General features: G+C 39.1%; 1 protein-coding gene across 11 annotated transcripts in view; it reads left to right on the plus strand.

Annotated features, from left to right (window-relative positions):
- The window catches only part of SIPA1L1 (signal induced proliferation associated 1 like 1), a 381,563-nt gene extending 369,994 nt beyond the window's left edge, over positions 1-11,569 (plus strand). For all 11 annotated transcript variants that reach the window (XM_073348513.2, XM_073348511.2, XM_073348520.2 and 8 more), the window contains 5 exons: positions 1,952-2,174; positions 5,288-5,434; positions 8,014-8,128; positions 8,648-8,729; positions 9,411-11,569. In XM_073348513.2, coding sequence (XP_073204614.1) covers positions 1,952-2,174; positions 5,288-5,434; positions 8,014-8,128; positions 8,648-8,729; positions 9,411-9,554 — 711 coding nt within the window. In that variant the 3' untranslated portion in view covers positions 9,555-11,569. The remainder of the gene's footprint in view (positions 1-1,951; positions 2,175-5,287; positions 5,435-8,013; positions 8,129-8,647; positions 8,730-9,410) is intronic.
- The last annotated feature ends 1,023 nt before the right edge of the window (positions 11,570-12,592 follow it).

Below are 12,592 nucleotides of genomic sequence, written 5' to 3' on the forward strand. Positions count from 1 at the left end.
TGGAAGCGGCGACCAGTACATCCCTCAGCCCGTGCCACTTCCAGCTGCTCCCATTGGCCTGCAATCAGTCGAACCTGTGGACGCGGCCCAGCAGGGGCTTTCCCTGCACCAGCAGCGTAACAAGTTTGGGAACCACTGCTCTAACTCCCTTTTCACTTCTCTGCTCACATTGTCTCTCCTTCCTAAATCCACCTGGTATTCAAATATTAGTAGCCTAACAATCTAAAGTTCCAGCGCTAATTATGTTTCCAGTTTCTAATATTCGAGGCTGCAAGTGTTTCTACTCTGGGATGTTTAACACAAGGAGCACTGCAGATGTTCCTCGGTTGAGCAGTGCCTGATGGTGACAATGGCTTCTTTTTTTCCCCTCTTCTGCTAGGGACAAGTATTGTGGGGCTTGGCTGGGTCACGACAAGAAACTGCCAGCTGGGCTTTTGGTCCCAAAAGGAGAAAACAGAGTGGTTTTCTCAGAGTGGATCTGAGTTAAATCAAATTGATTTAAATCACAATTTAAATCACTAGTCAGGAAGACTCGATTTAATCACGGATTTCTACATAAAAGTGCATTCTTGTTGGTTGTTATAACCTTAATACATATTCTTCACAACTCAGATAGATGTCGGCTTCATTTTTAGAAGGTACACACTGTACGTTTTTAAAGTGATTTATTTTGAAAACTTTTCAGATTAGTTTTACAGTATATCAGAAAATGAATGATTGGTTATTTCATTTACCAACTGTAATTGTAGCAGATATTGTGAAGTCATTGGGAGGTGAACTGTCTTCAATTCAACAGGTTAATCATTAATATTTGGAGGATTTTCTTGCCATGCTGTATGAGGAGGAGAACATCACCAGACAGACATTTTAAATTGTTTAACTATTTCTCACCCCTATATATTTATTTATTTATTTAAAAACATTTTTGCTGTTAACAAGCATGTTATCTCTGGCGACACAAATCCACAGTTTGAGAACTGCAAAACTAAGCATCTCTGATGGTATCTTCTAGCCTGAGCACTGAGTCCCATTGGGTAGCTAGAAAGATTAACCTAAATAATCTGTGCAAAAGCCCCTGAAAACCCATAAAATTGGGTCCCTAATCCATAAAACGTTTAAAAACGTTTTAGCTACATTTCCGGTTCTTTATCCATAACTACAAAACTTGCCGTAGCTTTTAGCAGGGGCTTCTGATCTTTTTGGTAAAACCATATTTCATTTTGGCAGATTGTCCTCCAATGTACAGAAGCAATAACCTTTCTCCTCCTCCCCGCTTCTGTCCCACCCTTCAGTGTGGGTTTTAATCACAGAAATAGAATACTGTCTGGTTAAATAACTTTTTATTTATGTGAACAGATAAGTATTTCTCTGTGCAAGAGAGCAGCTCTCCAAAATTAATCAACTTAATCATGTCTGCTCTAGGAATTTCGATTAGTGGAACTGTTTTTGTTTTGTTAATTTTTTCTCAGAGCTCTCCGAAGGATTTTAGTTTGTCAGACTTTCCTCATTGTTCTGTTACATGGAGCTTGTAGCCAATTGACATCTTAGCCAGAGAGTGTGGAAGATAGCACAAGAGGCAGAACTCTTTGTTTTAGATATCACTTAACTTGCTTCTGTAAACATTTTCCCTAGTACACATGGTCTGGAGCTAATTTACAGAATACATGAGTTTTTTGAGGTTAGATATCCTACAAGATGTCTGTTGAATGATAGAAATAGAAATTAGAGATGGCAAAGATCTAATAGGACATCTAGACTTAATGTTCATCTAGACAGAGCTGTTCATGTAGTACTTTGTCCCAGCCAGTTTGACGAAGATTGGGTATGTTAAAGCCTGCTTATTTTTACAAATATAGATTGCTTTAATAAACAAATGTAGTGTATGTTTGAAATGTTACTGTGTACTGATGTCCTCTTAAGAATGTATAGTCACACCTTTCCCTCTTCTCAGTCTCCGTTCCCTAGCACTCCTACCACAAAGCGTGCCTTGCAGAGGACTTTGTCAGATGAGAGTATTTACAGTGGTCAAAGGGAACACTTCTTCACCTCGCGGGCCTCGCTTTTGGACCAAGCCCTGCCAAATGATGTCCTGTTCAGTAGCACATATCCTTCTCTCCCCAAGTCACTACCCTTACGAAGGCCATCATACACTTTAGGAATGAAGTCATTACATGGTAAGTATATGTCCAGCCTAATTACAGTTAAGGAGAGATGCCATTACAATTACTTTAACAAAAAACAGTTGTCTGGCTATTTGTTAATTGCATCTTGATTTTGCTAAAGTAAGGGGAGTCAAATCCCATGTCTCAGAATGTAAGCTGGATCCTCCTCCCCCCACCCCCAAATGGGTACAGCACTGCATAATAGGCCAGGTAAATAGTTTTGGGGGAAGGAGTGGGGAAGTTTGCCTTTTTCTTTAGCATCATGTTTTCACCACTGCCAAAAGCAGGAATCAAGACTCGTTGGTCCAAAGATCCCGTCCTGTGTGTTATACAAGTAACTATTGCCTACTTCTGGTGTCTCCCGTTTTAACGTGTAGTAGGCTCAAAGTACCACTGACAATGAAGACCACTGAGGTGGATGAATGCCAGTGGACATTTGGAGGTATTAAAGCACTTAATAAATTTTTAATGCACCAAGTGATCCTGAATTCAAATCCTTGCACTACACACTGCAGAGTTTGGATTTACTTAAGCAATTTGATCAAGCATTAAACAGGTAACTGGAAAAAGTTACCTTACTTAGTTTTAAAAAAATGTGTAGATGATACTGCAAATGCCCTTGTTACTGCAGTGAAGAGCATCAGTAATTTTATGCAGTATAATGTGGATTACATTGTGCTGAATCCATTGCTGCTGACAGGGGTGAGGGTGGGTGGGATTTTACACAGATTCCTACTGCACTGCTTACTTAAATGTGTAATTGTATGTTTTCTGAATATTTAACCTTCACTGGGAGAAATAATTCAATAGGTCTCTCAGTGTAAAAATGCTCCATAATGTCTTTTGGAGAAGTACACCTGTTTCTGTTCATCCATACTGTGATGTTAGGTAAAAGAATGAGTGTTATAATACCAGTAGGTTCAACTCAATCCAGAGATATTTAAGCACTTAAAACAAAACTACAGGAGTTGGTAGTTCTTTGATTTGCATTTTTGCTTTTAACTTTTAGCATAGTTGGTTATAGTATGTGCCATTTCTCTGGACCTAAAACACTTGCCAACTCTTCAAAGGTGGGGATTTTAGTCAATTTCACTCTGGAGCCTAGGAGTGTTTAGTATATATCAGAGCAGCTGAGGAGACCCATAAGAGGACTACAGTTTCCCAAGAATGGAGGCTCCAGTTTTTTATTCTGCAGGACATTCTTTGCCAAATTTAGTGAGTTGATCAAATATGAATTGTATGATAAAGAAAGGAGGGGAGAATGCTTCTGCAGCCCTACCTATCCCCCTACACAGTACCAGGGGAAACAATGGAAGCTTGCGTACTCCTGAGTTGGAGGGGAGAAGTAGCTGCCTATCCTCCTCGCTCTTTGGGGAAGTCCTCTTTTATCCTAGCTGAAGCACTGAATCTCCTTCCCCAATTCTCAGTATTAGAATGTTGTCTCTGATCTTCTCCAGCTTGAATTTTGAGCTGCAGCACTGCCCACACTGATGTAGTGACCTGACAGGCATGCAGAAGCAGGTCTGAAATTCAAATAATGTGATGATCAGAATTTAAAAAAAAGATGACAGACTGGATCAAGCAGGCAAATGCCAAAGGAGCCTTCAGTGCACCAAGGGACTCGGGTTAGCCTAAAAAACCCAAACTCTCTACTCCAAAAAACAGATAACCAGAGTACAAATAATGGACTGGTTGTAGATGCAGGAAATTCTGGCTCCTAGTATATCGCCCTGCTCTTTCCAAATCTGTGTTTATCTGTCACTAGGAGTACTAGTTTTACCATAACTGTTGCTGTTAAAATAAGGTGCCAGGAATTAAAGCACAGTATTATTTAACGTACCTCACCCCAACCATATAACTGGGAAAAGAAACTGCCCCCTGCATCACAGGGAATACTGTTTGTCCATTGATTGTCATCAGAGTCATAGAATACATTTTCTTCAACTGGTGACTATGCTGGAAAAAATATCTACATAATTTTCAGCTGCCTCTCATTCCTAGACATCAAAACTATTGAAGTCAACTCTTCAATCAGTATTGAAGTTGACATTTTTGTAAATAGTTGCTGCTGTTTAACATAATTCTCATCGTGAGGTGGGAGGGATGAAGCTCCCTTTACTTCTTCTCTCCATAGGTACTAAAATATATTTTTAGACTGAATTACATTTGTAACTGACTTGTGGAAAGAGTGCCTGTATGCCCTGTGGGTGTAAAAGAGAGCAGGCTATTCAGGGTCTCCTTTCATTTAGACCTCTGTATTTTCCAAAAGAAGCTTGGCTGCTCTGTCATTCTCTACTTTGCACTGAAATGGAAATGTCAAGACTCTTATTGTAAAGCAGGGGTTTTATTCAATCGTCACAAAATGGAATTTTCAGTTTTCTGTAAAATTTGGGCCTCCAGAATAAAAGGACCCAAACATTTGAGTGACCCATACATTGTCTTCCTTATTTACATGCCCTTGGTGAGAGAGAGTTTAAATAGAACTGGATATTTAATGCTATCCAATATTTGTTACCTTCCATTCACTCATAATTTTGTTAATTTTAAACATATTAATAACAACTGCATCCTCAAGGCAGCTCTTCATATTATGTGGAGGGGAAAACACGAGCTAGAAATATTCTGATTTATCTGACAATCCAGTTAACAACTTTGAAACAAATAATTTTGTCAGTGGTTACAAATATTTCAGATTTCATTTTCCTTTAATTCCATGAGAGAAAGTGTTCAGGGATGCTGTCCTAAAGCCTGCAGACTGCTGAATCTTCTAACGCTTATCAGGCCCATGACGAGACATGAGCTGTTGGGGTACAAGAATCTGCAGAGTACAATGTCAGATAAGAGCCTGGATTTCCAAGTGCTGGTCTGCAGATCTTGGGCATGTTGGAAAGAACTGAATCTGAGGGTGAGAGGTTAACACAGTCCCCAAAGAGCTAACTTGCAGAATGACGTGGCTGATCAGTCTCACTGCTGCTCTTAATGGCGTATGTGCAGCTTTGAAAAACTACATCCCAGAAAAGCAAGGAATAGGGATTCAGTTCTTTATTATCTGGAAATGAAGAAACTTTCTGTGAGGGAAATGGCTGAATTTTTGATTATTTAATTTTTGTTCTGCATTGCTCCAGGAGAGTTCTCTGCCTCAGACAGCTCCCTCACAGACATCCAGGATCAGAGAAAGCAGCCCATGCCAGACCCGGGTCTTATGCCCTTGCCTGATTCTGCCTCCGACCTGGACTGGTCAAACTTGGTAGATGCTGCCAAAGCCTTTGAGGGTAAGTATTCAAAATACTTGACTTGGAAAGCTTATATGCTACTATATACCTCACTAAGGATGGTTTTTTAATTCTGATATTTTTTCCATTTCTTAGCTTCTCTTCTACTCTGAAGTCCAAGTTCTTTTGAAAATGCAATCCAAATTGCAACAGCCTAATATATGTTTGCATATAATATTCAGATGCCATTTCTTTACATTTGAATCACGCTGCAGGTTTCAGTACTATAGCTGAAACAAAATTATTTCACTGCATTTCTGTGTAACTGAATACTTTTCATTAATACAGACCAGTCACAAAGACCACAGCAGGCATGGACAGCCATCTGGCATGAAAGTGCAGAGTGAAGCCAAGCAGTGGTGGAAAAGAGTGCAGTCACTTTAATGACTGCAGATTGCACTAGAAAGAAGTTTCTGTATTATAGTTGAAGTGCATTGCCAAAGTAATTTGGAAAGTCTGCCTTGCTGGCACATGCCTTTCCATTGGTATTCTCCCCTTAGCATACCTCCAAATACATGGACTTGCACATGGATATCACTTTATCCTGTCGTGCTTTTCATCTCCTTCACAACTAGTAAACTGAAGAGGAATGCATGTTGCCAAGATGCACTGGAATTTAAAGAAACACTAAAGATTTTTAGCTCAAAGTGTAAACTACTTTAAAATTGTTAGAATCTGATGGGAAAAGTTGTATGGATACTCTAATCAAAAGTCACTTTTTGAAATCTCTACATAAATGCTGTTCTACCTCATGAAGTTGCTTCCACTGATCCCTGCTTTTTTGGATGTTCTGCTGCGTGGACACCAAGAATGTGGATACCTGCAGGCAATGCACTCTGAGAACTGCAGTTACTGTTAAGTAACCTACTTTCTTCTGTATCCCTGCTAGTTCTACAATAGCAGCAGTATGAGTAACTAACACACAGTATTCCCTAGTTAGTGCTGATATCAGTCAGTGATGTAAGAACATGCTGTGACATTAACCTGGGAACTCTGTGATGCATGGATTACTGTACTTGCCATTCACCTCTGGAGAACAGAGTTCTAATCCTTTCTTAATTCACAGAGGGAAATGAAATTGTTCAAAGGGTTTGTGAAATGCACAAATAAGGATTAGAACAAGGCCACCATTGTAGTGCAATTTACTATGATGGGCCATCTCTTCTCCTAGGCTTGTTCACAGTTTAGTTGACTTTAGTGTTCCTCGCTTTTCTAGGCACTGAATCCACTCTTTTATTTTTCATTAAAAGTTTGTATGCATTAATTCTGGTGAAAGGTATCTGATTGACAATCCTCTGTCTACTCATGGAACAGGTAAAGCATGGGCAGTGTATTGTCAGTTTCCTCCCACTACTCCTCCAATGGGCTTCAAACCTGACCTGGAGAGACAAATTATCCAGTTTCTATGTCAACTCAATGCGGTGGCCTGTGTGCTGAATGCCAGTGTGGGATTTGCAAGTACCAATTAGAATAAATAATTGGTGCTTTTTCTGATTTTGGACACCTGTTGACTGGAAACTAGGCAGGGCTCTCCAACTCATCCCAGCTGGTTTCTAGTCACTAACAGCTGAACTGAAAACCTTCATGCGCTGTTACTAAATTCTTAAGCCATCCAGTTCTCCTGAGTTTTTCATTTTTTTTTAAATGGACATGGCAAAATTCTGTCAAAGAAAACAGCCATGTTAATTTTAGCCTTATTCAAAACACAGAATAAAACCTTTGCCAAATAGAAGAAGACTATTTTTCTCTTTCCAGTGAGAGGCCATTAGTAGCTAGCAAATGAGACGTTACTTCTTCATTTCTTTGAGTCTGACCATTTTTGCTAGGAAGCCTAAAGGAGATGTATCATTCATGGTGTTTCCCTAAACAAAAATGGTATGGTAATGATTTGTAAATTTGATAAAACTTCATAAATAAACAGTTATAAGGAAAAACCAAATGGTGGAGGAGGGGAGATTTCTTTTCAATTTTTTTTTATCTCAAAACATGTTATAAAGGATTAACAATAAACAAAAATAACAAATAAAAAATGATCAGGGTCTCTTCTCTTTCTCCATGTAATTCTCACAACCATAAAGATGTGGAAAATACCTTCTTTCTAGGAAAAATGATGATTTGCCAAGCTACTCGAATAGTACTATGTGAAGCCATAAGATGGCTCTAAAACTTTTTTTGCCACAGGAGGTTCAAATCACTGTGTGTGCTGCAGTTCTTAGTGAAAGGAGTACCTTATATTCTTTTACACGAGTGGCTTTGTACCTTTCAAAATGTCGGTTCCATTTCAATATAAAGGGGCTGCATGGTGAAGGTTGTAGATCAGTGAGGTGGGTTTCTTTGATTTTATTTCTTTCTGCCACTAGCTTGCTTTGTCACTTTTAGCAAGTGTTGTATTGAATTTTTCTATGCCTCCATTCACCTATCTTAACTTGCTACTTTGATTACATAAGTCATGTGTTGTGTTGTGATATTTAATGTTTGTGTTGCTTTGAGATCCTCAAATGCAGATTCTCCAGTATGTAGAAGCAAATTATCATTACATTTACAATTGTGTTTGTCTCTCTCTCTCTTTCTCTCTTCAGTTCAGCGAGCCTCATTTTTTGCTGCTAGTGATGAAAACAACAGACCTGTGAGTGCTGCTTCCAATAGTGATCAGACTGAGGACCAGCTTACTGCACAGATGAAGCCTTACACAGGGTGAGTAAATATATTGGACAGGTAAGTTTTTTAAACTAAACCCAGGGAAGACTGGATGGAGATGCTTTGATTTGCAACAAACTTAGATCTCTTATGACTTTTTACAAAAGAAAAACAGGAGAGAGAAAACACAAAAATGCTGAGTATATTTCTGTCTTTGTGAAAATAGCATATTTCTGAAGGTTCTCTTTCATCTGAGATGTTTAAAACAGTGTCCAAGGCAGTCTCATTCCAAGGTATATGTAATTATCCTGTAACTAATGGTTAGAGAGAGAAAGCAAATGATGAGTATTCAGTGACTGCTAATAGCCATTCGTTGAGTGATTGTGCTGCCTAAGCATGTGCATACCATTTCTGTTAGTAGTCGAGGCCTGTGGTAAACATTTTTAAGTAAAAATCTATATTCAGAATGTACTGTATCACACATGTATTTTGAGCAGTTTTCCAGCCTAGAGTTAGAAGTGAAGAAGGATTACAGAAAATCCTGCCAATATTGTCTTTATCTCCTGCTTCCAACAGTAAAGAGTCTCCTCCTACTCTCGCTTCCAAAGTGGACCAACTGGAAAGTTTGCTGAAGATGCTCCAAGAGGATTTAAAGCGGGTAAACATTTATTCTACAGGAAACCTGTAGGGTGTAAATATGTTGTTGCTAGGCAGTACTAGTCATGTTATAAACCTTTTCCACCACCCCCAAATTTGTAACAGTCTCATCCTTTGTTGAGAAAATTACATTTCTTTACTTCTTTCCTCAGATCATAGTCCAGGTATTTTATTTTTTAAACACAGTGGTGTTAGGAAGTAAGAGGTAAAGTTAGCACATCTACTTTCTAATGATGAAATACATGCTTCTGTGCAGAAAGGATCTTGCTGTGTTCAGGTCAAAGGTCTCTTACGCAGTACAGTATTCATGGAGATGTTTGCCATCTCTTACTTAGTTCTCCTTAGCAGTCACACCATAGGACGTCTGTATTAGCATGGAATAGATTGTGACCATTTTCAGGTGATCACTTGCAGAGCTAGCATTTACATTAGAATTTAGTCTTGAGAAATCCCAACAATCTATGCCGAAAGAGTGTAAGGGGGAAAGAATATCACGACACAGCCCTTGGATATAGAATACCCTAAAGCCAGGAACACGAGTGTCTACGCACTTAAAGCTCTTGTAAAGTGGGGAAACAAAACTATATAATACCTCTGTAGGATGGAGTCCTCCTTGTTGACAAGAGCAGGAAATGTGACCGGGCATCACCATTGAGCTCTCATATTCTTTCTCATCCCTTAGGAAAAAGAAGACAAAGCCAATCTTCAGGCAGAAGTGCAACATTTGCGAGAAGACAACTTACGGTTACAGGAGGAGTCCCAGAGTGCATCTGAGAAACTGAAGAAATTCACTGAATGGGTTTTCAACACGATTGATATGAACTGAGAACAGTAAATGGGGAAGGAAAACATCAGTTATAAATAATTGTTAGTGGGACTTAGCTTTAATGCCACCTTAATCATGATATGTGAAAGTATAGTCAGAGCACTTCCCCGTCCTGTGTACTCTGATGACCCCTTTTTGCGCCTCTGCACGCACTCAGAACAATCGCAGATCAACAATCATTGTCTGCCTTTTGTAGAAAAACAAAAACAAAAAATAATTTAAAAAAGGTAAAATAAAAGTTGAACTACTAAAATGTGAATGTCTTTATTTTTTGCACATTATCTCTTTACCTGTTATGTACAAAATTATTTGGAGGCTGGACCAGAATTGTTCGGTCTATTTGCCTCTATTTATTTCTATTAACTCCTTTCTCTCTGTTTCAGGTAATCTGCTTTTCCTTGCTGCTTTGATAAATATTATGACTCCTAGGAAACTAGAAAGAAACGTTTATTTTGCTGCTTTCCTTACATTGTTTTCTGAAGTATGCCACAGACAAGGGGGTGTAAAAAAAATGTTTTAGGTGTCTCCTGAATGATTTGTGCTTGATCACTAGTGCTATCTTCACATATGTTATACAGAACATATGCCCATAGTGTATGGTACAGTACAATCCGCATCAGAATATTGGAAGAGAGATTAGACACTTGAGCCATGGATGAGTCAGATTATCACACATGTCCTTGCATTAGCACTTCTAGTTGCCTTTGTTTCCTATGGAAACAATGGTTGCCAGGTACTTTAGGAATAGTGCAACTTGGCATGCTAAATGGCACACTGCATCAGGCTGACTGAGAGAATAACTGCTGTACTTCTGCGTAAGCATTGTCTCTGTCCCTCCCCTACCTGGGGATCTATTACCTACCTATGTATAGTAGGTCCTTGGCTGAAGCTGTAAAGTGTTTGATTTTTTTTTCAAACTGTATGCATTTTCTAATACACCATATATGCCATGTCATTGCACTTGCCCTTCCCTCCCCACCCAGCTTGGTCATAGAACTTTTCGAATAAAAAAGGCAGAAGAAATGTTTATTAATCTCAACTATATAGCAAGTCTTTGGCATTAGTAAACCTTTAATAACCTTGTTATGGATAATGCAAATGGAGAAATATAAAGCTGTAGTTAGAGACTTTGTCCCCTTCCTTAAGTAGTGGGACAAAGAAGGAAGCAGTATTTTAACTTTTGCCTCTCTGACGTCTGGATTTCCCAGGGCAACTGGCTAGCATAAGATCTCTCTGCTTGCCTGGCATCAGGAGGATTAACTTGTTTTTCTTTGAAGGAGCTATAAACTTGCCATAAAATGTCACCTCTCTAGAAATACTTTTTTGGTGTCACAATATAACTCATACTACAACCTGCACAGATATTGATGCAAGCCATATGCAGTGAAGTATCATCTTTGCCCTTCTCTGTGTGCATCCACTAACACCCTCACATTGAAACACACATTGCCTTATACAAGTAACATTGTATTATTTGTCCATTTCAGGAATAGCCTCCCCTTCTTCCGCAGTCACCCACTCTCTCAAAAGAAATCATCAGTGAGAATCTTCCAAGCTCTCTCTGATGCACTTTTTCTTGCTCTTTGATCCTACTACACAGGAACTTGCTACACTTTGACCTAAAGCTTAATTTGTGGTGATAATCCCCATGGAATTCTTCTCTGATGATGTTTTGTCATGGAAATGAATCTATTTGGAACTATTTCTGGAGTGCTTTTGTAAAGGTTGAGAATGTCCTGTTATTTTTTAAAAAATGACTTGTATGAAGGAGATTTGTATAATGCCTGATATTATTTGTAAATCAGAAATATTGCTGACATCCCTGAGCATCCTGAAGTCTTGCTTATTCTCTTCTATTTTTACGTCTGGTTTGGTTTTTATTTTATTTTAAAAAAAAAATTGGGACTTGGGGCAGACTATTTATTAGAGTTTTGCAACAGAGTTCTTGTATGAAGCCTCTAAAGGCAACTTGTAAAATTCTGACAATAAAACTCATTTTAAAGGCTCTTCTAAAACCATTTTCTATTGATTTTGTTGGTTTTTTCTATTGTTTGAAACTTCCTAAAGACAAAGCCTCCTTTCCTGGCCCTTCCTCACTGCATCCACTGGTGAGTCGGGTAGCACTTTAAGTAAAATTTGTCCTGACAAGAGGGTTACTTCTCCACCACATTTTTAATGGCTAGATCCATGGCATCCCCAAAAGGTGGATAGTGAAAAGGGAAATCTATTTTATTCCAACAGAGAAATAGTTACCACAAGGGAGCTCTTTGGGCAGCAGTAGTGTATGCCAGGACCTGACTGGGTAAGACCTATGGAATCTTGCTAAGAGAACTGGCTGCCATCTTTCCATTGTAAAGTCCATTTTTACTGGAGCTAGAATTGAGGGACAAAGGTTACTGCTTCTCAGTGAGTTTCCCCCACCCATGTCCACTTTCAAGCAGAGCTGGAGGTTCACAAATTTTACGTACCATGGGCCACATTGGCAATTTGGCAGGAAACAAGTGCAAGAAAACCTAACTTGCAGACTTTACTTAAATTGTTCGGAAAAATAAATGCAAACAGTTTGGGCCTGTCTCTTCATTGATAGGGTACTGCTTGTTGATTGAGGCCACCAGCAACAAAAATGTGCAATTGATCAGCTTTGACATCACCTTGCAGTCAGGTATCCTCTTATAATTGCTTCCAGATGTGGAACAAACACCAAAGTTAGTTTAAAAACTTTGAGTGCAGGCTCTCCTGCATCTATTCCCTCTTCCTCCCTCCCTCCAACGTTCTGTCTACTCATTCCCCCTCCACTGACTGACTCATCTTCCTCATTCTGTATCCCACATTCATTATCTCCTCTTCACATACTCTTTCATTGTGTGTGTCTGACTCAGGAAGGGAGTGAGGAAGCCTATGCTAAAAACTAATCCACTCAGTATGGTAGGGTAAGTGCCAACTCGCCTCCTTTCCTGGGCTTTGGTTTTATTAAAACAACATCATCATAACAAAGATCAGTTCAAACTTTCTCCCCAAATTTGGCCTTCATAGGGTTC

The sequence above is a fragment of the Lepidochelys kempii genome, chromosome 6, assembly GCF_965140285.1.
Source record: "Lepidochelys kempii isolate rLepKem1 chromosome 6, rLepKem1.hap1, whole genome shotgun sequence".
Lineage (NCBI taxonomy): Eukaryota > Metazoa > Chordata > Testudines > Cheloniidae > Lepidochelys > Lepidochelys kempii.